The 25,864-nt window shown below is 41.4% G+C and overlaps 1 protein-coding gene and 1 pseudogene across 1 annotated transcript; one reads left to right on the plus strand and one right to left on the minus strand.

Annotated features, from left to right (window-relative positions):
- The first annotated feature begins 317 nt into the window (after nt 1-317).
- On the plus strand, nt 318-2,821 carry LOC106000921 (annotated as a pseudogene).
- A 3,737-nt stretch (nt 2,822-6,558) lies between these two features.
- LOC106000922 (vomeronasal type-1 receptor 4-like) lies at nt 6,559-7,443 on the minus strand. The gene has a single exon (XM_013036141.1). The coding sequence runs from the start codon at nt 7,441-7,443 to the stop codon at nt 6,559-6,561; it is 885 nt and encodes a 294-aa protein (XP_012891595.1).
- Between the last annotated feature and the right edge of the window lie 18,421 nt (nt 7,444-25,864).

Here is a 25,864-nt window from a genome sequence, read left to right on the forward strand (position 1 = left end):
ATTCACAAAAACAAAAATTACCTGGCATGTCTGCATTCAAACTACAGTTCAAGTGCTAAATACTCACAGTTTTTTTCCCTCCTACATTTCTAGAATTGTCTCTGCTTTTGAACAAAGATTTTGGCTGTCCAATCAGCCACCGAATGCTTTCTGATCATTGGTAATTATCATCAATGAGAGGGAGGTGCTACATTGGAAAGAACTTTATTATACTTCATGAAGAAACAAGGGGACATGTTTGGGCAGCATGATAAAATACAAATGATTATGTCCAAAGCTGGCATTTTCGCTACTGTGTAAAAGGAAAACCATTCACGATGTTGTTGGAACAACAGAAACACGTGAAGCAGCTGACAAGCAGCAGGGTGATGTGGATGGCTTTAGCTAGACTAGGTAGCAATGGCTAGGCAATGGCTAGGTAGCGATGCTGGGACTGTAATGTACATGGCTCTCTTGAGGTGTCAGGAGAGGGGTGTCAACATGTGGAGGTGGGTGGTGAGCATGAAAATTACAAACATAAGGTCTCAGAACAAGAAGATGCCATGATCTATTTTCTTCTCTCTGTCGAGTATTACAATATGCATTGGAAAACCCAGAACCAACAACAGTAAAATGACTTTGGGCTTTCAGAGCCTTAATGAACGGGACTTACATGAGCATATTGGCAACCCAGAAGAAGAGAAAAGAAGGGAAAATCCACACCAAAGATTTAGATTTAAGCCACACGACTGGACACAGCTGGAGATGATGGTGTTGGCTTGAAATGCACTGAGGAGCGAGGTGGTACAGATGGAAAGCACCTGGGTGACTCTGAAAAGGAACACCACTGCCTTGCAGCCCACATCATCCACAAAGTGCTAGACTCTAAGGACACTATGATATCTGGCACCATTGTAAACATGGTATTAGGCAAGTTGATCACAGTCAGATGCATAAAGATGGCATTGCTGGGCTTCTTTAGGTGACAGAATAAAAACATGTACAGATAGAGCATGGAGGGCAGGGAATTCCCCATGACACCAATGTACAGCTGGGCTATGAGGAAAAGCCTTCATATTGATTCACCCAAGAACATCACTGATAGTTTTTGTGATGTTTCGATATATAGAGCAGCCAGACAGTTGATATAGGAGAGAAAAATCAGTGCACTGGTTCTGAATCCATTCCAAATTGAGCTTCAGGGAGAATATGCAGAAGATGAAATTCTCTTTCAGGCCCAGGGGTGGCCCTACTGGAACAGGATCCCAAGACTTCCTCAGGAACTTAGGGGACAGTAATGGCTGTGATTATGGCAATGTGTTGCTCATGATATACTTCCTAGTTTCTCAGCGAGGAGGAACTGTGGGCTTGTGTGACAAATTTGCATGTTAAAAGGAGTTTTCTTTGTTCTTCAGATTGGTGTGTGTGTGTGTGTGTGTGTGTGTGTGTGTGTGTGTCTGTGTGTGTCTGTGTGTCTGTGTGAAATCCTGCGGCTTGATCTCAGGGCCTAAGTGTTATCCTTTAACTTTTTTTGTGTTGTTCTGTACTAATAGCTACATTTCCATCTTTATGCTGGTTTTTGTAGACAAGTCTCACAGACTCTTCTGAATGGGCTGGCTTTGAATCCTGATCTTCAAATCTCAAATTTTTTTTGTCAGTCATGGGGCTTGAAGTCTGGATCTGAGTGCTGTCCCTCAGCTCATCAGCTCAAGGTGAGTGCTCTACCACTTGAGCCACAGCAGCACTTTTGACTTTTGTGGTGGTTAATTGGAGATAATAGTCTCACGGACTTTCTTGTCTGGGCTGGCTTTGAACAATGATCCTCAGATCTCAGCCTCCTGAGTAGCTAGGATGACAGGGGTGAGCCTCTAGTGCCCAGATAGAGCCTCTCATTTTCAAAACACTTCTTATCTCGAATAACACAGCCAAAATGATGGGAGACAAATGTAGTTCTAGAGGTAAAAGACAAAAACAAAATCGACACTAAGTCAATGTACAAATGAATCTCCCACTATGATAAAAACACTAAGGCGACAGAACAGGAGATTAAGGTTCAAACTAGGGATGGTCCCAGCATGCCCGCGATGACCAAGCACCCTCCCCCTTGGCTGCGCCCTAGCTCCCTCATCCACACACTAGCCACCTGGCCTGTGGAGACCACTGGGAAGGCGAGGACAAGGACGTCAAGGGTAACTGGGATGACAATGATGATGATAATGATGATGATGAATAGGAAACAAAAGAAGAAGCAGAAGTAAAACCAGAAATAAAAATTTAAGGAAAGGAAGAAAAATAGCGGAGAAAATAAAAGAACAAAGAACGACAACAGAAGAAAAGGCAAGAAGAAATCAAAAGGAGATGAGAAGAACCTGAAGAACCTCAAGTGCTAACACCAGAAGAATAATTAGCAGATAAACTGCGGCTACAGAAACTACAGGAAGAGTCAGACCTTGTACTAGCAAAAGAACCATTTGGTGTGAATGATACAGTTTGTGGGATAGATGCTATGAACCCATCTTCAAGAGATGATCTCACAGAATTTGGGAAGTTACTAAAAGATAATATTACCCAGGGTGAAAAGTCATTCTATTATGCCAGGTTTTTGAAAGCCTTACTTTGAGATGTGTGAACTTCATTGGAAATTGATGACTTGGAAAAGATGACCAATTCATTGACTGTGCTTTGCGGTGAGAACACAGAAGCAAGAAAAACAAAGCAAGGCCAAAAAGAAGAAGAAAGGCGTGGTTCCTGGAGGGGGATTAAAGGCCACCTTGGAAGATGATCAGGCAGATGATGGTGGTTGTGATGGAGGATACTACAAGACTATGAAGACTTCATATGACAGTGTCTCTCTCCTAGTGTCTTCTTTCTGTTGCCCACAATCGCTTTAACATGTAGCACAATTTGTTTTCCTTTCACTTCTGCCAAATGCGACAATTAAAAGTGCCTTATCTTTGGTGCTGGTTATTTAACCCCTTGACACTTAGATGCTAGTGTGCCAATGAGGGAACTTGGATCTTGCTGCCCAGGGGTTAAAATTGGGAACTTAAGTTGCTACTAAATCATAGTTTAAAAACAAAACAAACCTAATAATGTTGTCATTGTCTAATCCCATAGCAGCAGTCATTAATTTGGAAACAAAGGTTGCAACGTGATAAAAAAAATTGTGTGATATTTACCAGCACAGTTCAGTAACACTGCTTTAACCATACCTCCTTGAAGGACTTCATACTTGTCAAGAAAAGCAGTTTGCAGCCAGGGCATGTGGTGTGCATCTAATATTAAAATTGGGTTGTCTTAGACTTGAGTGTGAGGATATTAAGGACATTGTGAAGAAGATTATCTCAGAATGAAGATACTGTGGCTGAAAAGTACTGGTTTGATACTGAAATTTTTAATGACCAAAACTACCTCAGAAACTGAAGAAGGTAAACCTCTTCGTTATCACAGGACAAGTTATGGAATCTCAGTGTGCAGACTGTCTAAGTTTTTATTTATCAGACTATTTCTACTGAGGGAGGGAAACAACCTGTTTTTATTTGCTTGATTCAAGTGTCTGAGAAACAAATCTCTTGTCTCCTAGGCTGCAATGAAATAACTTTTTTTTGGTTGGTTGTGGGGCTTGACTCTGGGCTTGGGTGCTGTCCCTGCGTTCTTCAGCTCAAGGTGAACGCTCTACACCTTGAGCCATAGCAGCACTTCTGGTTTTCTGGAGATTAATGGCACATAAGAGTCTCATGGACTCTTCTTCCCGAGCTGGCTTTGAACCATGATCCTCAGATCTCAGCCTCCTCAATAGCCAAGATTATGGGTGTGAGCCACCTGCGCCCTGCTTGAAATAACATTTAACAGAGTTTTGGCATTTCCTTTTCTTTATAAAACATGCTCAGCAAGCTGCACCAATTAACTACAGTTTGGTAAATTGTTATTTAACAATTATGACATCTGCAATGTTTAATGAAGCAACTAATTTAATAAAATTACTACTGTGAGGACTTAAAAAAGAAGAGTCAAACTAGGCATAACATCACCCATTTCCCATATTCAGTGATGACAAGAATAAAAGTGGGGAAAATGCCAGAGCTCCTCAAGAGATCCAGGATATCGACCATGCGATAGGTTCAGTAGGTGTAAGTGATGAACAGTTTATCATGCAGAAATGGTAAGGTTATCGTTGCCATGATAAAAAAAAAAGTATCTGTGATGTCCAGACTTACCAGGTCTCTTGGCAAGAACATCAGGTAATTACTGAAAAATTTCCATTGTGGTTGGATGAGTACAATGACTTCTGTTTGGACAGTTTAATTGTCCATTATTAAAAATTAAAATGTGAACAAATGTAACAGTGGTACTCACTAGACTCTGTGGACAATGCACTATGCAATTTGTGGGGGGTAATGGGATGAATAAACTTGGAGGGAAGGGATAACATTGTCAAAAAAGAAATATACTGATTACCTGAGTCGTGAAATGGTAACCTGTCTGTACATTACATTTATAATGACAATAAAAAATAATAATGAAGCCTGGCACCAGTGGCTCATGCCTGTAATCCTACTCAGGAGGCTGAGATCTGAGGAGCCAGGTTCAAATCCAGCCCACGCATGAAAATCTGTAAGACTCTTATCGCTAATAAACCACTCAGAAAACCAGAAGTGGCCTGTTGCTCAAGTGGTAGAATGATGGCCTAGAGCTGAAGAGCTGAGGGACAACGCCCAGGCCCAGATTTCAAACCCTATGACCGACTATATATATATATAAAATGACAATAAAAATGATAAAAATTGGGAAGAATGCAATACTAATATCTATCATTCACAGAATCTATAAGATATAAGAAAGACATCTGATATGAAGCTGGGTGTGGGTGGCTCAAACACCGGAGATCCTAGTTATTCAGGACGGTTAGATCTGGGGATGATGGTTGGAAGCCAAACACAAGCTGGAAGTAGGACTGGGGCTCATGTTGTAGAGTCCACGCTTTGTGTATGACAGCACCGGGACAATGCCCAGGATCTGACTTCAAGCCCCAGCACCAGAATAAACAAACAAATGACATGTGTAGATTACACTCTAAGTTATGAGGGAAATATTTTTAGGGTTTTCCAGGGTCACTGCAGAGAGTCAGTCCCAATTAGGTTTCTGTGTTCCCGGATGAAAGCATTTGTGTAACTTCATTTCAAATCACAACACCTACAGCAGACAATAGCCAGGGGAAATGGGATAATGAAATTTTTCTGACCTCTTCCTACCTTGTGGTCTCCTCAGGGCTGAGAGCTGGTTCACAAGGCCCAGCTTCCTTGAGGCATTCTGGCATCCTGGAAAGGCTGAGTCTGGCCAGGCTGGACTATAGAGAAGGCTTGGGATAAGGAGGCTTCTTGTCATTGATGTCAGGACGTCAATCAGCATCACCTGCTGCCTGGCTGGCATTGTTTACTGAGCATCCATCAAATCTTCCCACAGGAGCTGCAAACCACTCTCCCAGGGGTCAATGAGCAAACATTAAGTTTATTAATTAGATGAACACATTTGCCATTTGAAGATGTGTTTTTTTTTCCCAAGTCAAAGTCATCGGAAAGTAAACTTCAGGGTGCAGTTGGTTATTAAACTTTTATTCTCAGAGCCATGGACCCAGAGTAACAAGTATTGATGGACTCAATTACTCAACAAAAGGATATAGAGCCACAGAGGGATCAAAAAACAAGACTCAAAGGCTGGGAAAGTGGCTCAGTGGTACAGTGCTTGCCTTGCATGCATGAGGCCCTGGGTTTGATTCCTCAGCACCACATAAGCAGGAAAAAAACAGACGGAGAGCGGGGAACCAAACTCAACCATTTGTTTTGTCCAAGAAACTCATTTTGAAGGCAAAGAGAAATACAACTTCAGTGTGCAAGGACAGAAAAAGATCCTTCATGAAACTCAATTTTCTTCAACACTAACATTCTACCACAGAACCACTTAAGAGTTTTTTCTGTGAGTAATTGACCTAAGACTCTCACTGACTTTCCTGCCCAGAGTGGTTTAGAATGCACGTCCTCAGAGGTCAGAGCTCAGATTCCCGAGCAGCTGGGATTTTAGGAATGAGCCACCCATGCCTGGCTGAGGCTCTATGTTTTCTCGTGGAATACATTCTGGTTTGTCATTGGCTGTATCCCTCTTCCTCATCGGCTAGATGCTGCTTTGTCATTATATGACCAACATTCATAGGTTGATCTAATAAAATTCCTTGTAAGAAACTGCACTGTTAGTAGAATTAGAAAGTAAGGAAGAAATGGACAGTGTAGCATCTGTATTTATGCAGGCATAAATATCTTTTTACTTTTAATAGTGTACAGAAAATGTATTCATTTTATCCCACCAATAGTATTTTAAGCAATACATAAGATAAAACTTTTTGTAACATCCCCTCACCAATACACACACCTTACGACCTCAGTGGTTTGAAAGGTACATCAGTGTTTGAAGTTTACAGCATATTTAAATTTGAACAGCACTTCAAGTGCTCAAAACCCACACAGTTGCTTCCATTTACATTACTAGAATTTCCTCTGCTTTTGAACAAAAAATTTAGCTGTCCAATTATCCACTGAATGCTTTGTGACAACTGATAGTTCTCCAAGAAAGAGACAGGGCACATGGGGAAACCATTTCATTTTTCTTCATGAGGAAAAAGGGGGACACGGTTGGGTAGCATGCTGATAGAATACAAACCATTACCTCCAGGCTAGGGATTTTCACTGCTGTGTAAAAGTAGTAGAAGTTGGTGATGTTGTTGAAGCAATAGAAACACATGAAACAGCTGACTAACAGCAGGATGGTGTGGGTGGCCTTGCTCTTGGGTGCTGGCTGGGTGGCAAGGCTAAAACTATGTAGGTGCTGAGCTATCTGGTGGTGTTGGTAGAGAAGCCTCACCATGTAGAGGCTGGTGATGATCATGAGGATTACAAACAAAAGATCTCGAAATAATAAGATAGAGATATAATACCCTGAACTATTGTCTTCAGCCTGTGGAGTATGACAATATACATTGGAAAACCCAGAGCCAACAAGAGTGAAATTGATTTTGGCTTTCATAACCTTAATGACTGAGACATAGATGAGCATATTGACAACCCAGAAGAACAAGAAAGAAGGGAAAATCCACACTGAAGACTTAGATTTAAGCCACAAGCACTGAGCACGGCTGGAGCTGATGGTGATGGCCTGAAACGCACTGAGGAGTGAGGTGGTACAGATAGACAGACCCCGGGTGACTCTGAAGAGGTACACCACCACCTTGCAGCCCACATCATCCAGAAAACGTTGGACTCCAAAGGATGCCATGATATTTGGCACAAGTGTGAAGGTGAGGTTCAGGATGTTGACCACAGTCAGATGTATGAAAATGGCATTGATGGGCTTCTTCAGATGACGTTGGAATGAAAACATGTACAGATAGAGCATGGAGAGCAGGGAGTTCCCCATGATACCGATGCACAGCTGGGCTATGAGGAAAGGCCTCCATATTGATTCCTCTAAGAACATTGTTAATGGCATTGTAAGGTCTGATGTATAGAACAGCCAGACAGTTGATGCCAGAATGAAAAATCAGTGCACTAGATTATCGATCCATTCTAAATGTTTCTTCAGGAAGAATATGATGACAATGAAAATCAGTTTCAGGCCCAGAAATGGCACTTCCAGAATGGAATCTCAAAGGTTCCAGAGGATCTTTGAGTACAGAAATGGAAGAGATTATACGAGGGAAACCCTGGCTCACACCATGGGTCCTAGTGCCTTTGCTAGGAGAACTGTGCACCTGTGGTACACAGAAATTTGCATATTATAAGAAATTTTCTTTGCTTTCCAGATTATATTTGCAGTGTGTCTGTGTGTGTTTGTGTTTGTGTGCGTGTACGTGTGCCCACATTTGAAATCTTGCAGCTTCATATCAGTGTTTGAATGATATCCTTGTGGCGTTTTATTCTTGTTCAGAGCTGAGAGCTTCACCTCCATCTTTATGCTGATTAATTAGAAAAAAATCTCAAAGACATTCCTGCCTGGGTTGGCTTCATATCATGATCCTCACATCTCAACTCCCTGAGTAGCTAGGATTACAGGAGCGAGATACCAGTGTCCAGCTACAATGTCTCATTTGAAAACACATCTACTCAGTAGTGGATGTGCAAGGTAAGGGACAGACTATTAGTTCATGCTCCAGCATCCCCAAAGAAATTTTTACCATCCCAGAAAGATTTCCAGGAGTAATGCTTCCTGTGGAGAAATTACAAACTGGGGCAAATTTCTGGGTAAAATATTTATAAAATAAGCTTCAAAAGGGTGTGGGCCAAATATACCAGATGTGAACATGGTTTCACACACTCCCTGAAAACTGAATGAAGCATTGTACTGACCATGGTATTATTTTAGCATTCCTTGATATGAAATGCAGTCATTATCATGTGACTCCAGAGATGAAATGTCAGTGTGTTTCTGGAGGGAAATGACACAAATATCTACACAAACCACTCTTGCACTATGATAAAACACTGAGGCAATGTAACAGGAGACTAAGATTCAAAGTAGGCTTCAGCTCACCCATTTCCTCTACTCAGTGATCACTGAAAGTGAGGAATATATAGCAAGAGACCTAGGAAATCTACCCTGCAATAGATTCAGTATATGTAAATGATGAATATTTTGATCATGCAGAGATCTTGTTAAAAAAATCTATGATTTCCCTAGCATTGTATCTGTGGGTACTGGAATTTTTCCATTGAGGTTGGAAGAATAAATTCACTTGCTGTTTGGAGAGTCTGGTGGTCATTATGACAGTTAAAGGGTGAACGAAGGCATCAGTTGTACTCAGTAGACACTATATGGAAAAGGAACTATATAATTTGTGGTTAAGACAGGATGGGAAAACTGGGAAAGGCAGAGGTAGGGGTGACATTACCCAAAAAGAAATGTACTGTAGAAGATTCATTGTGGCTCAAAGTAGCAGAGCACAGCCTGAAGCTTAAATTCTCAGGGACAGCATGTGTACCCTGAGTGGAAGCCTTACACCAGACAGATATTTATCCTCGTTTCCTGACTTATGAAATAAAAACCGTATATTAGCTTTATAATAAAAATAATAATGACAATTAAAATGATAAAAACTGGGAAGAATGCAATTCTAACATCTTTCATTTCACATAATTGATAAGCTATAAGAAAAACATCTCAGCAGGCCTCCAGTGACTTACACCTGTAATCCTAGCTACTCAGGAGGCTGAGATCTGAGAATCACTGTTTAAAGCCAGTCTGGGCACGAAAGTATGTGAGACTCCTAGCTCCAGTTTACTACCTGGACACTGGAAGTGGTGCTGTGGCTCAAGTGGTAGAGTGCTTGCTTTGAGTGGAGGAGCTTAGAGACAGTGCCCAGGCCCAAAGGTTAAGCCCCATGACTGAAAAAAAAAGAAAAGAAAAAAACCCATCTGTAAATTGGCATCAGTGGCTCTCTCCTATAGCCTAGGTACTCAGGAAGCTGAGATATGAGGATCATGATTTGAAGCCAACAGACTTCAAATGTCTGTGACACTCTTATCTCTCAGAAATTACCAAAGAAGCAGGAAGTGGAGCTGTGGCTTATGTGATAGAGTCCTAGCCTTGAGCACAAAAACTCAGGGACAGTGCCCAGGCCCTGATTCAAGCCACAAGACAGGCAACTGATAATCAAATAAACATCCATGCATACATATATATATATATATAAATCACATCTGTAGCTCAATCAATACCTTATAAATAAGAAAAGGTTACCACTTTCCTGGGTTACTGCAGATAAAGTCAATCTAGAAAACATTGAAGTTTATACGTTCCATTCAGGAAACATTATTGCAACCTGGTTTCAAATTACAACATGTATAGCAGGTAATGTTGTAAGGTTGGGGTAAGAGGATAATGAAGTCTTCTAACTTTTTCCTACCTCATGTTCTTCTAAAGGCTGAGAGCTTTGCAATGCTCATTCACGGGGCACAGCTTCCTGGTGGCAGTCTGGCATTGTAGATAGGCTGCTTGTGCTCAGCCTTGAGTATGTACCATATCAAGGTGATGAGACTTCTCCCAGTGGTCGTCAATCAGTGTCACCTGCTGTCTGGATGGCCTTGTTTACAGGGAGTCAATCTGATGTCCTCACAGGAGAGCCAATCAGTCTCCAAGGTGCTGAAGGAATTGCTTAGAGAACACATTATGTTTAGGGATTAGAATAATACAAGTCAAACTCATCAGAAAGTAAACTTCAGGATGTAGCTGGTTATTAAAAGTTGCTTCCTACAACCCTGGATGCATCCTGAGCTTAGAGCAGAACCAAGAATGCTCTCTGCCTTTCCCTCTGTGCTTTGCCACCATGGGTGACCCTGTGCCCTGGCTCTGCAGAGTACAGCATCTGGTACACCAGGGTTCGGGGACTCCAGGACCCCACAGCACAGGGGTCATAAACTAGCACACAGGAAATGCTAGAAAGTTTACTTTTCTCAAAGTCTCTAGATACACATTGAAAAACTAGGTAACAAAATAAGAACAGAAAATATCTCCTGTCTCAACAGACAGAATCTCACCCACCTAACACAGACTTGTGGAACTTGTAGCAGTCAGGATCCCATAAGAATATCTCTAGACACATCAAAGTGAAACCTTTGCACTTCAAGAACAAGAAACTATTTTTAAATGAAGCAAAAACCAAAGGTAGAACTTTATTACAACGGAAAGAAGATAGTATTACGGCAGATTTCTGCACATCAACTCTGAATGCAAGGAGAGCCCTAGCAGTTTTGAAGGACAGTAATGGAAACCCAAACGGGGGTAACCTAAAAATGTAATAGTCACAATGGATGGTGTAAGGAAACTTTTCCATGAAAAACATAGACCACAAATCCGTGAACACCAAACCAGCACTAAAAACCATAATAAAGAGAAGCTGACAATCTGAAAAGAATAGTCAAAGTCAAGGAAACAAAGCACTGAGTAAAAATCTCTTGAAGACTAATAAATACAGAAGAGGAAGGAAGCATACTGCAGGAAAACAACCAATCTCAGGAGATGAGACTTTTTTTTGCCGGTCGTGGAGCTTGATCTCTGGGATTGAGTGCTGTCCCTCAGGTCTTCAGCTCAAAGCAAACGCTCTACCACTTGAGCCACAGCGTCACTTCCAGTGTTCTGGTGGTTTATTGGAGATAAGAGTTTCACGGACATTCTTGCAAGGGCTGGCTTTGAACCTCAGTCCTCAGATCTCAGCCTCCTGCATAGCTAGGATTACAGGTATGAACCACCAGAATCCTGCTCATCAAAATTTTGTTGTCTTCCATAAACTCATTTCACAGTAAAAGAATAAACATTCTGAGTGATAACTTGGACAAAGATATTTCATCAAAATGCATCTTGTAAGAAAGGCCATGTAGCCATATTTTTTTCTGCCAAATAGACGTCACATTAAATTCCAGTATGAAAAGGCAAGGAAGGCCATTACATTTTAACAAAGGACATAATCCACAAAGAGGTAATCATAGTGTTTAATATTTATATGCACTAAACAATGGAGGACATAAATACATTGGAGAAATACTCTTCGACTTACAGGACATGATAGACCCCAACACAACAATAGTGGGAGACTTTAACATCCCATTATCAGCAAAGGATATGTCAACCAAAGAAAAGATAAGCAAAGAAGTTTTGAATTAAATGACCACAGTATCCAAGTAGACATCTACAGAGTATTTCACCCTACAACCATACAAATCACATTCTCAGTGGTGCATGGAATAATCTCCAAAACTGACCATATCCTAGGACATAGAGCAAGCCTGAGCAAAATCAAAAGGATGGAGATAACTCTTGGTATCATATCTAATCACAATGGAATGAAACTGTTCCTCAATAACAAAACACTGCAGAAAACTCTCACACATATGAACAACAGGTGGGCACTGAAGAAATAAAAGAGGAAATCAGAAAGGTCTTAAGACTCAATGAAAATGAAAACACATCACACCAGGGCCTTAAGGATACTACAAAAGCGACATTGAGAGGAATCTTCAGAGCACAAATTTTGCAAATAAAGAACAGAGAAACAGTACAAATGAATAACCTCATGAAGCAACTAACAGTGCTTAAAAAACAGGAACAAACCAAACACCAAACTACAAGATGGAGAGAGACAGTAAAGAGTAGGGGTCTGGGAAGGTGGCTCAGTGGTAGAGTGGTGGCCTTGCTTGCATGAGGCCCTGGGTTTGATTCTCAGTACCATATAAGCAGAAAAAGCCAAAAGTGGTGCTGTGGCTCAAGTGATAGAGCCCCAACCTTGAAATGAAGAGCTGAAAGACAGCACCCAAGCCCAGAGTTCAGACCCCATGACAAAAACAGAAGAATAGGAGAGAACTACATAAACTAGAGACTGAGAGGACTGTACATAGTGGCTGGGAATGTCACTTAGTTGTGGAGTGCTTGCCTAGCAAGCATAAAACCATGGATTCATTTCCTCAGCACCACAAAAACAACGTGGGAAGTGGTGCTGTGGCTCAAGTGGTAGAGTGCTAGCATTGAGCAAAAGAAGCTTAGGGACAGTGCTCAGGTCCTGAGTACAAGCCCCAGGACTGGCAAAAAAACTCTTGCATAAAATCAACAAACTAAAAGGTGAAATTTGAAAAAAAAAAAACTATAAACTTAACAGACGACTAACAAAATCAATGAAGACAAGTCTCAAATTAACAAAATTAGAAATGCTAATAGAAACATTGCAAAAAACACAAAAGAAATCCAAAATATTATGAGGGAATACTTTCAAAACTTATATTCAGATAAGATGGAAAATCAAGTAGAAATGTATACAAATTGCTACAGCTGAACCAGGAAATTATAAACCAGTCAAACAGGCCATAATATGCAATGAGATTGAAGAAATAATCGGCAGTTTTTCAAAAAGGAAAAGCCCAGGAACAAGGGGATTCATGGCTGAATTCTGCAAGACTTTTCAAGTTTAATACTGGTACTCATCAAACTTCTCAGTGAAATAGAGGGAGAAAGATCAAGTCCATATTCATAGCATCAGAGAGTGGAGATCGCTGAGTTCCCTCACCTTCCTTCCTTATGCAGACTTCTTTCAATTTTCCCCATTTAGGACAGTGTGAACTATAGATTTATCATACATAAGCTTTGTGAAGTTGAGGCATGTCCCACTCTCTTCATAATCCCTTCAGAGCTTTTTAAATGAAGTCTTGCTAGGCTGGGAAGGAGGCTGAGTGGTAGGGAGGCTGAGTGGTAGAGTGCTTGCCTCACATGCATGAGGCCCTGGTGTTTGATTCCTCAGCACTACATAAGGAGAAAAAACTGGAAGTTGAACAATGGCTCAAATCGTAGGGCACTAGCCTTGAGCTGAAGAGCTGAGGGACAGCGCCCCGGCCTAGAGTTCAGCCCCATGCTGACAAAAAAAAATGAAGTCTTGTTGAATTTTGTTAAAGGTATTTTGTGCATGTATTGATATGATCATGTTCCTTCAGTCCTTTTTCCAAAGTGTTTTTGAGGGGTGCAGTTAATGTTAGGGTTAGATTTCAGATCTTATCTCTTTATGTGAAGTATTGTTGATTTGTACATATTTTTTTATTTAGTTAGTTTTTTTTTAATCTTTAAGTAGTTGTACAGAGGAGTTGCCTTTTCTCAAGGCAGTATAAGAATACGAAGACGCGTGATCAATGTCATCTTTCTTCCCTTTGTGGAGGTGGTCCCCTTTGTAGTTTGAGAATCATTGATATTTGTTCCTTCTGAAAGCTTGGACGGTCTTCAGTTATGAATGTGTCTGGCTTTGGTTTTTATTATGGGAAAGACTATTTTATTATTTTTTAAATTTTTGCATGTCCTAGGTCTTCAACTCAGGGCCTGGGCACTGACCCTGAGCCTTTGTATGCCTATGGCAAGAGCTGTACTACTTGAGTCACAGTACCACTTGCAGCTTTTTCTGTGTATGTGGTACTGAGGAATGGAACCCAGAGCTTTATGCATGCCAGGCAAGCACTGTATCACTAAGCCACATTCCCAGCCTGTATATTTTATCTATTAAGTTTCTATAATTTAAAATTATTATTACAACAATGCTCACCAAGAAATTTACTCATTACCTTACTCATGTAATCATAAACCCTGGTACAACATTTCACAATAAAATAGGTCATGTGCAAAAGCTCAGGCACACAACCTTGATCTTCCCTTCCAGCCCCAGGACCAGCACAATGACTAAGAAAATTCAAACAAAAACCCTCAAACCCTTAAGGAAGTGGCTGCTCCAACAATTTCATAACAGAGAGGAGACTCTTGAGAACTCAGGTGATGAAAACAGAATTTCCCTGCTATCAAAGCATGATAAGAACACTGTCAGTGTCAAGGAAAATAGAAAACAGGAAGAAAATGTAAAGATCACACATGAGAATCAAATGGATGTCACTCCAAAGTTGAAAAGTAGCTAAACACACAAAAATAGTAAATTCAAAGGTCTAAACTATAATCAAGGATGAATACATACTATCCAGAGAGCCAACTGTGTATAGCGACCATGAACAGGAGGGATTACTGGGGGAGTAGACTTCTAACTAGGTTGAGTGTCCAGGGGAGGAATAGGGGACTTGTGGAGCATCAGATGATGAGAGAAAGCATCAGATTCTGGGTACCAGTCCTGGTCTCTGACCAAAAAATAGAATAGAATAAAATACCCAATGTCCAGTGGGCTCCAGACTGAACAGCATCCCTTTTTCTCATGCCACTTCTCCAGAAAGTCCAGTGGTGATGGACGACAGGACCTGCAGAGACTTACTCTCTCCTCGGCCCTATCTTGAAAGGTTTCCTTTGTTGTCTAAATCAGGACACTGATCTGCATTGTGCCTTTGCCACACTGCTTGTCAAAGCATAGAGTCATGGAGATCACAGGATGGAAGAATATGTGTCATGGTGATTTCACATCTCTGAGTTGACTGCATCCTGATTGTCATTGGTTGCATCCTGCTTCGTCACTGACTTTAATTTTCTTTGTCATTGGCTGCAAAATCCACTTTTTTTTTTGCCTGACCTGGGTCTTGAACTCAGGGACTGGGCACTGTTCCTGGACTTCTTTTGCTCAAGACTAACACTCTACCACTTGAGTCTTAGCACTAATTCTGGCTTTTCCTGTCATTAGTAGAAGAAAGGGTTTACTAAGTTTTCTTCCTAGGGTGCCTAAGAACCAAGGTGCCTTCTGACTAGCTAGGATTATGGGCATGGTCCACCTGTGCCTGGCTCTGGCTGTGTCCATTCGCCACATGTCCGTTCCTTGGTAGCTAGATGCTTACTGTCATTGGAGAACCAGCATTCTTAGAGTAATTTAATAAAATTCCATATCACAAACAGCACTGTTATTAGGAATGGAAAGCAAGGTGAAATACACTGTCTAGCTGTGTCTTTATTAAAAAACAAATTGTTTCTAATTTTTATAGCGCACAGGAAATGTATTTCTTTGATCCCACCAATGATCCTTTTTATGCCTGGGTGGGGGACAGTTCTGGGTCTTGAACCCAGGGCCTGGACACTGTTCCTAAGATCTTTAGCTCACAGCAAGTACTCTACCACTTGAGACACAGCTCCACTTATGATTTTCTGAGTGGTTTATTAGAGATGAGTCTCAGGGAGTTTCCTGCCTGGGCTGGCTTTGAACTTAATCCTTAGATCTCAGCCTCCTGAGTAGGAAGGATTATAGGCATGAGTCACCGATGCCTGGCTTGTTCCTGAGCTTCTTTGGCTGAAGGCTAGCACTCTACCACTTGAGCCACTACACCACTTCTGGCTTTTTCTGTGTATGTGGTTCTGAGGAATTGAGCCGAGGGCTTCCTGCATGCTAGGCAAGCACTTTCTCTACCACTAAGCCACATTTCCAGTCCCCCACCAATAATAGTTTAAGTAACTAAGCAATATGAAACTTTTTTTTGAGTCGGGCACTGGTGGTTCACGACTGTATCCCTAGCTACTCAATAGGCTGTGCTCTAAGGATAAAGGTTCAAAGCCAGCCCAGGCAGTAAGGCTCTGAGATTCTAATCTCCAATTAATCATCAGAAAACCAGAAGAAGTGCTGTGGCTTCAAGTGGTAGAGTGCTCGCCTTGAGCCGAAGAGCTGAGGACCAGCACCCAGGGTCAGAGTTCAAGCCCCATGAAACGACAAAAATGAGAAAAAAAACTTAAAAAATTATTGTCAAGGACTGGAAACGTGGCTTAGTGGTAGAGTGCTTGCCTTGCATGCATGAGTTCCAGAGTTTGATTCCTCAGCACCACATAAGCAGAAAAAGAAGGAAGTAGCACTGTGGCTCAAGTAGTAGAGCGCTAGCCTGAAGCTGAAGAGCTGATGGACAGCGCCCAGGCCCAGAGTAATGGCCCCACAACTGACAAAAAAACCAACATATATATTTTTTCAAGGTAATGTACAGAGGGGTTACAGTTACATCAGTAAGGTAATAAATACATTTTTGACAAACTTGTTACACTTTCTCTCCTTTTTCTCCTACTTTCTATCCCCCTCCCTCTTACCTCCTCATCCCCCAAAATTTGTACAGATCATTTCCAACATACTGTCTTCTGTATATTGCTGTTGCATTGGCTCAGCCCTTGTCCTTTATCTCACCATTCTATTGTTCCCCTTCCCTTCCCGAATTCAAATAAATGTATATGCAATACTGTGGCACCAAATTAAAATACAGCAACAACAGGGGATATAAATATAAAATGTTTAAGAAAACATACTCCCGCAATGTTTAAGAATTACAGCATGTCTGAAGTTGAATAAGACTTCAAGTGCTCAATACACACAATTTATACACACAGTTTTATTCCCCATGTACATTACTAGGAACTTCACTGCTTTTGAGCAAAAGTTTTGGCTGTCTAATTAGCCATTGAATGCTTTATGACAACAAGTACTTTCCATCAATGAAAGGGAGAGTGTACATTTGGAAAGAATTTTATTATTCTTTGTAAGGCAAAAAAGGACATGGCTAGGTATCCTGATGATAAAATACAAATGACCACTTCCAGTGTTGGAATTTTCACTGCTGTGTAAAAGTAATAAAAGACCATGATGTTGTTGGAGCAATAGAAGAACATGAAACAGCTGACCAACAGCAAGATGATGTGTGTGGCTTTGTTCTCGGGTGATAGCTGTGAGACAAGCCTGGTACTATGGAGGTGCTGGGCTGTCTTGTGGTGTCGGTACAGGAGGGTCACTATATAGAGGCTGGTGATGATCATGAAGATTACAAACACAAGATCTCAAATAAGAAGATAGAGATGAAATACCATAATCTATTGTCTTCTATCTGCTGAGTATGACAATATACATTGGAAAATCCAGAACCTGCAAGAGTAAAATGCTTTTGGCTTTCATAACCTTAATGACCAGGACATAGATGAGTGTTAGTGACAACCCAGAAGAAGAGGAAAGAAGGGAAAATCCACACTGAAAACTTACATTTAAGCCACACACACTAGAGCAAGGTTGTGCTGATGGAAAGTGCTGGGGTGAGTCTGAAGAGGTACACCACCTCCTTGCAGCCCACATCGTCAGAAAATGATGAACTCTGAAGGATGCCATGCTGTCTGGCAACATTGAGAAGGTGAGGTTCAGGATGTTGACCACTGTCAGGTGCATGAAGATAATATCAAAGAGCTTCTTCAGATGACGTTAGAATCAAAACATGAACAGATAGAGCATGGAGAGCAGGGAGTTCCCCATGACAATGATGCACAGCTGGGCTATGAGGCAAAGCCCCCATATTGATTCACCCGAGAACATTGTGAATGACATTGTGATGTCTGATGCATAGAGCAGCCAGACATTGGATACCAGAATGAAAAATCAGTGCATTAGATTATTGATCCGATCTAAGTTGTTCTTCAGGAAGCATATGAGGAAGATGTAAATCAGTTTCAGTCCCAGGGTTGCCTCTTGTGGAATGGAATCCCAAGGGCTCCTGAGGATCTTAGAGGACACAAACGGATGAGATTATAGAAGGGAAATCCTGGCTCACACCATGGGTCCTAGTGCCTTTGCTAGGAGAACTGTGGGCCTGTGGTACACAGAAATTTGCACAGTATAAGAAGTTTTCTAGGTCATCAGATTGTACTCTCTGTGTGTGTGTGTGTGTGTGTGTGTGTGTGTGTGTGTGTGTGTGTGTGTATGTGTATTCATGAATTCCTGGGGCTTCATCTCACATCCTAAAAGCTATCCCTGAGGTTTCTTTTTCCTTGTTGCTCAAGGCTAACAGCTATACCTCCATCTTCATGGTGGTTTATTTGAGAATTAAGTCTTGCAGACTTTCCTGCCATGGCTTGCTTTAATTGCCATCCTCAGATCACAAATTCCTGAGTAGGTAGGACTGCAGACATGAGCCAACAGTTCTCAGTACAAAAATCCTATTACAAAACACATTTTATCCATAGTTCGCTAGAAAGGTAAGGTATTTCAAACTCCAGTATCAGAAAAAATTTCCTTAGCACCGTATTAAGTGTTCAATTTCAACTCTTCTGGAAAAGAAATTACAAAGATGGGGAAATTACTGGGTAAAGAATTAAAATAAGCTTCAAAGGAGGAGAGTGGCAAATATATAAGATGTTAAAATGTTTTCACACACATCCTACAAATTCGATTAAGCATTTGTATTTTGCCTGTTATTTTCTTAGCATGGCTTTGAAATCAAATGGGATCAATTTAGTGTGATCAAAAGAATGGAATACAAGTGTATTTGGGGGAGACAAAAAAGCGACACAAAATAACTGCAGAAATGAATCTTGCACTAGGATAAAACACTGGAGCAATGGAACAGGAGACTAAGATTCAAAAGAGGCTTCATATCACCCATTTCCCCTATGCAGTGATCACAGGAGTAGAAGTGAGGAAAATACAGGAGCACTTCAACAGACCCAGGAACTCCACCATGCAACAGATTCAGTATAAGTAAATGATGAATGTTTTTATCATGGAGAAATTTTAAAGCAACCATTACCATGTTCAAAATGTATGTATGATGTCCAGAGCATTATATCTGGCAGTACTGAAACTTTTCCATTGAGGTTGGATGAGCAAAATCATCTGTTGTCTGGACAGTTTGTCAATTATGACCATTATGGGATGAACCAATGCAGCAGTGTATACAGTAGACGCTATGTGGATAGGAAGTATACAACTTATGTGTGGTGACAGGATGAGAAAACTGGGAAAGACAAGGGGTGACGTTGTACTCAAAGAAATATATTGAAGGAAGTGGCACTGTGGAAAAACTGGTCGAGTGCCACCCTTGAGCCCCACATCTCAGGGACAGGACCTAGGCCCTGAAACCTCACAAGTGACAAAGCAAAAGTGTACACGTGGCCTAACTTATGCTATGGTAATCCCCTCTACATCACCTCTATCACAACAATGAAGATTATAATGGCAATTAAAATGATGACAGGGAAGACTGCAACACTAACTCCTGTCATTTCAAAAAACTGATAGGATATAAGCTATAGAACCAACCCATATGTCCCAGAGTAGATGAATGGATCAAGAAAATGTGGTATATACACACAATGGAATTCTATGCCTCCATCAGAAAGAAAGACATTGCCCCATTTGTTAGGAAATGGAAAGACTTGGGAATAAGTATATGAAGTGAAGTAAGCCAGGCCCAAAGAAACATAGGTCCCAAGGTTTCCCTTATTTGCAATAAGTAGTATATGTCTGAGACAAGCAGAAAAGATCAGATAAGTTGATGTTGGGTGAAACGAACCCCAAGATAAGTATTCAAATGTTGTTTTTATCATGTGATTGTTTCTAACATATTTATAAGATGATTTCTTTGTTGCTTTGTATGTCCTTCCCCTACAGTATAACCCTGCTTACACTGTATTTGATTTAGCTATAATATGTGGAGGGGAAGGGGAAAAACAAGTCGTTTAAATAAGGATACAGGTGGACCTGTTGCAACAATGAGAAGTACAAGGTGTCATGTCGAAAATGAACTTTACAACTTCGGTGGTGAGGGGGAAGATTGGGTAGGTGGGCGAGGTGAGGCTGCGTAGGGAAGCAAAGGGGAAACAAAGGAGGAGGCTACGATGCTTGATAAGAAATGTACTCATTATCTTGCCCACCAAATTGTAACCCCTCTGTACAGTATTTTCACAATAAAAAAGAAAAAAGAAAAACGAACTTTACAACTTTGGTGGGGGGAGAGGTGAGGATTTGGTAGGAGGTCGGGGGGAGAATGGGAAGGGATGGAAGGGGAAACAAAGGAGGAGGCAACAATGCTTGATAAAAAATTTACTTATTATCGAGCCCATGTAATTGTAACCCCTCCGTACAGTATTTTCATAATAAAAAATAAATAAAAATTAAAAAAAAGAAAAACGAATTTTACAGCTTTGATAGGGGAGCGGGGAGGGGGTGTGTGACGTGGGGGGATGGAAAATGGTAAAGGATGGGAAGGCAAAATGAAGGAGGAGCAACAACGATTGATAAGAAATATACTCATTATCTTAACCATTTAATTGTAACCCCTCAATGCGGTATTTTCACAATTAAAAAATTTAAATAAAAATCTCTCAATTGTTTTTCCAAAAAAAACAAAAAAGACATCTGTAGTTTGTGCCAGTGGTTCTCACTTACCATCTTATCTACTCAGGAAGCTACTCCCAAGCATGATTAGGGTCAGTATCCAACCTGAGTAGGAAAGTATTTGAGATTTTTAAATTTTATTTCTATTTCTATTTAATTTTAATTTTGGGTCCGGTGATGAGGCCTGAACTCTGGGCCTGTGCTCTGTTTCTCAGCTCTTCCGCTTAAGGCTAGCTCTCTACCACTTGAGCTACAGTGCCACTTCTGGCTTTTTTTCTTTTTACTTATGTGGTGCTAAGGAATGGAACCCAGGGCCTCATACAAGCAAGGCATGCGCTGTACCACTGAGCCACCTTCTCAGCCCCAGTATATGAGATTTTCATCTCTCATACACTACCCAAAAAGGTGGAAGTAGAGTTTGGCTCATGACATAGAGTCCTACCCTTGGGCATAAATGATCAGGGACAATGGCCTGGCCTTGATTCAAGCAACAAGAGAGAGAAAAGTACATAGATAAATAAAACATATTTGTAGAACTCTCCGTAAATTATCAATAACAAATGTTAGGGTAGCTGGGTACTGGTGGCTCACGCCTCTAATCCTAGCTACTCAGGAGGCTGAGATGTGAGGGTCATAGTTCAAAGCCAGCCTAGGCAGGAAAGTCTATGAGACTCTCATCTCCAATGAACCACTAGAAAACCAGAAGTGGACCTGTGGCTCAAGTGGTAGACTGCTACCTTGAGCTAAAGAGCTGAGGGGCAGTGCCCAGGCCCAGACTTGAAGCCTCATGACAAACTCCCAAGAAAAATGTTAGGGGTTTTCAGGGTACTGTAGATAAAGTCATTCTAGGAAACATTTAGGTTTCTATGTTCCCTGATGAAAGCATTGTTGCAACTCCGTTTCAAATCACAGCATGTGTAGCAGGAAATACTGTAAAGCTGGGGTAAAGAGGATAAGGAAGACTTCTGACCCCTTCTTACCTCACGTGCTTGTCAAGGTTGAGAGCTTTGTAATCCTGCACATGGGGAACAGCTTCCCAGAGGCAGTCTGGCATCTTGGATAGGCTGCTAGTGCCCAGCCACCAATGTATAGCATGTGGGGGGTGACGAGGCTTCTCCCAGTGGACATCAGTCACTGTCACCTGCTGCCTGGATGGCCTTGTTTACTGGGCATTAATCTGATGCTTCCACAGGAGACACAAACCACTCTCCCAGATGCCAATGGAATCTCTTAGAGAATATGCAATGTTTATTAATTAAATGAACAGAATTACTATTTCAAGATGTGTGTTTTTTCAAAGTCAAAGTCATCAGAAAGTAAACTTCAAGACCCAGCTGGTTATTAAAGGTTGGTTCTCTTACCCTGGGCACATCCTGAGATGCAGAGGTTCTTTGCCTTCCCCACTGGGAGCCTGGCAACAAGAGTGACCATGTACCCTGGGTTTGCAGAGCCCAGCATGTGGCGGGCCAGAGGTCAAGGACAAGGGTCACACTTCTCACATACAGGTGTGCTAGAAACCAGTCATACGTGACGGTCAAGTTGATGCAAATTGCCTCAACACATACCAAGATTAGATGTGAAAGTCCACAAATAGAGTTGAGTATTCAAACTTATGAACAAAGGAACTACTGGGGCATAGTGAATTACAAAGAGAAAAGATAATAGTAAATAGACCTCAAAGCACATCCGATGTCCAGTGGTAGGAATGGAGGCTTATGGAGCATCAGCCAATGAGCAGAATGTGACATGCCCTGTTCCAGTGCAGGTCACCAATCAAAGATAAATAAAATAATAGAAGAACAAACCAATATGCAGTGGCCTCCAGAGTAGACAGATAAGACACTTTTGCTCAGGACATCTTTCCAGAATGTGCCGTGGTGACAGCTGGATATGCATGGGCATACTTTATACACAGTGCTGTCCTAGAGTTTCACAGTGTTTTTTAAAGTAGGAACACTGATCTTCTCCCTTGAGTGCCTTTGCCATGCTCCTTGATCACAGAGAAGAGTCATGGAATTTGGAGGACCTAAGAATATGTGCCATTGTCTATATGCTGCTTGGTCATTGGCTTCATCCTGCTTTATGATTGGCTGTATCTTTTGTTGACTGCATCCTGCTATGTCATTGGCTTCATCCTTCATCATTAGCTACATCTAAACCTGCCAGTGTTTGCATCCAGCTTCCTCATGGACTGTATCCTGATTTATCACTGCCTGTGTCCTTTCTCATTGCCTGCATCCTACTGCCTCATTGATTTTTATCTTGCTTTGCTATTGGCTATATCCTGAAGATCCAAGGAATCCAAAAGGACTATTTTCAAAACCTATATAGAGATTTTGGCCATAGAGGAAAAATTCAGCAGCCTACTTAAGAAAGCCCATTTTAGCACAGCTTGGTGACACCAGAGACAGAGTGGGTGTGGCTTTTCACTCATCTCCAGTGGGAAGTGAATTATTAGGAATGAAAATCTACATCCTGCTGCCACTGATCATAGATGGTCAAAAAAACCTGGAAAGTATGTATACACCCCCAAAACATCTGCACACCATCTCACAGAACAACGTCTAGAAAGTAGCTCTCCCCCAACACTGCAAAAGAACACCATCTTTGATACTGCAATAAAGCCTGCCAGAGCAGCTAGTAGATAACTTGGGCCAGAGAAGCTGCAACTGTGGTATCATTTTTCAACAGGACAAAGGAATCTGATCAGTGATAGTAAGCTCCACCTAGGGGAAGGTTGTCCCGCCCAGGAGGAGGTAGCCCTTCCCAGGAAGGGACAACTTTGCCAGGGTTGGCAGAGAAGGTTGGCCCCGCCCCTTGGCAGTGAACAAAGACATTCCAGTCTTATAGCAGCTACCCTCAGAGCTTAGCCTCTGTAGGTATTGAAAATCCAAAAGGCTGTAAAATCTCACTGGATAGACTGCAAAACTGAGAGTGGCTCCAAGCTGGGCCAAAAAAGGTTCTCAACAGCTAGACAAACTGGGAAAAGCCACTGATTCCAGACATACCACAACCCCACCCACACACAAGCTCACTTGCAGAGACTCCAACCTGCAGAAACCAGCCACCTCCTACCTTCATTCTACACAAAGCCTATCCCCTCTCCCACTGAGTTAGTCTGAGAGGAGGGACACAAGGCTCCCAAGGTTGCAAAGTAGAACCTTTTTCTCTCTGCTCAAAATGATTTGAGAAAACAACTAAGCCATAAGGAAAACAAATCAGTGCAAGGAAATCAAAGGCTCCATGAAGAGTCGGGGGTAGCAGACATAGGGGAGACACAAATAAAATGAAGAACTGTTTTCTAAATGTAATTTTTTTCTATTTTTATTTTATTTATATATTTTGCCCCATTTTTCTTCTTCATTGCTGTTTATTCCCACACAGCCTTTGGTGATTACTAGGCTTCCTCCTTAATTGTGTGTATACTTAATTCAGCCTATATTTTGAGCAAATATCTATTGCTCAATTTCTTGATTTTTAATTTTAGAATTAATACTTTATACATACATAAATTTATTTTCAGGTAAGCAGTATGTTTATTCAGTAGACCTGCTGGGACCAGGACAGGTTGGCATTCCTCATGGATGAGAAAGGCCTGGGAAAGACCTAAGAGAGAGAGCTGGGAAAAGAAGTGGGAAAGGAGTTCCGGGAAAATGGTGGAGGAGAAGCTGGAGGCTAAACAAGCTCTCACATGGAAAGCAGTTTTAGAGTTCCAGTGAACAGTCCTAAGTCAGAGAATCACACTAAGTGTGCCATCACAAGACAGAGAGTTAGGCCAGAGAGGGAAAATCCAGGCAAGAAGACCGCTCTGAGCACTTGCCAGCAGCTGCGGCTGTGGCGGCAGTGGTGGCGGCGGTGGCCGCAGTCAGCATACCTGCAAAACAGAGAGTCCAGGACGCAAGAGTCAGACGTGGCAGGTGAGTGGATTCTCCTCAACACCAGCAAGAACGGCAAGGAGCAATCATCTTCATCCTGCAGTTCCGAGACCAGAGATGACCCAGGAACCAAGACTCAGCGTGATTAGAAGCCTAACATCTTCACTCCTGCTCAGGTAGCAGAGGAGGGAAGGTCACCCTTCCCCCTCACCCAGTACCGGAGATCTCCATCTTGGATACCGACAAAACTCGGCGGAGCTGCTAGCATCAGCTCAGGCCTTGGAAGAAAACTATAATAATTTAGCAGGTCACAAGAACCTAAACTGACCTGCCAGACTCAGCTCAACCCAGGGAAAATCACCCAGCTCCGGTGCCAGCCCCAGGAATGGCTTTCTTCACTGGGTAATCAGAGCCAGAGGCTGTCCCTCCCTTTAGCAGCCTTGACAATCAATTGGAATTCAGTAAACATAAATGGCTCTAGGCTGGGCTCTGTGAGTTTCTCACAAACTAGCCCCCGGGAAAAGGTACTGTTTGCTGAAAGGCCTCAACTCCACCCAGAACCTAGCCTCATCACAGAATCTCCAAACTTGAGGAAAAAGCCATCTCCCTCATTTGTGATACTCAAAGCAGATTTCCCTCCCATTGAACTAACCTGGAAGGAGGATTGCAAAATCCTGGGCAAAGCAGAGCATTTTTGTGCCTGTTCAAACAAACTGACTTAAGAAACCAACCAAGCCCCAGAAAATCAAACACCACAAGCAGATCAGAGACTCCAACAAGAGGCTGGTTACGGACAAAAGGGAGATACAGGACATTTCCCACCCCTCCCAAAAAAAAATCGAAGAACTTTTTTCTATCTTTTTTTCTGTACCTTTTATAAAACATTTTTTTTGTTTTCTAAAACTTTTATAATTTTTACCTTTTTAAAAAATAGTTTTCTAGTAACTTTTTTTTCCTCTTATACTTTTTATTTTAAGGGTATATGTGTGTGTGCATTTTTCTTTCTTTTTAAAAAAATTCTTTTGTTTTTTGTTTAGCTCTACTGAACTTCTGATCTTTTTTCTTTCTTTCTTATCCTTTTCACCTTTTCTTCTCTTTCGTTCTTCTTTATGTGACTTAATTGTTGTTCTGCACATTCTCAGATAAACCTGTAGTTGACTATTAGACCCATTCCCCTATTGTGTACACACTTAATCCACAAATTTATTACTCAATTCAAAACCTCTAAGACTTAAACTCCTTAATAGCAGTACTACATCTTTATACCTATGTAATATTTTAAATATTTTTATTTTTAAGTTTTTCACATCTCCTTTATATCCTTCCCCTTTTTTCATTATATTCACGTTCTCTGAATAGTTTGTTTTCGTTTCTGTAACATATTTTTAATTTT

Source organism: Dipodomys ordii, unplaced genomic scaffold (assembly GCF_000151885.1).
Source record: "Dipodomys ordii isolate 6190 unplaced genomic scaffold, Dord_2.0 Scaffold250, whole genome shotgun sequence".
Classification (NCBI taxonomy): Eukaryota; Metazoa; Chordata; class Mammalia; order Rodentia; family Heteromyidae; genus Dipodomys; species Dipodomys ordii.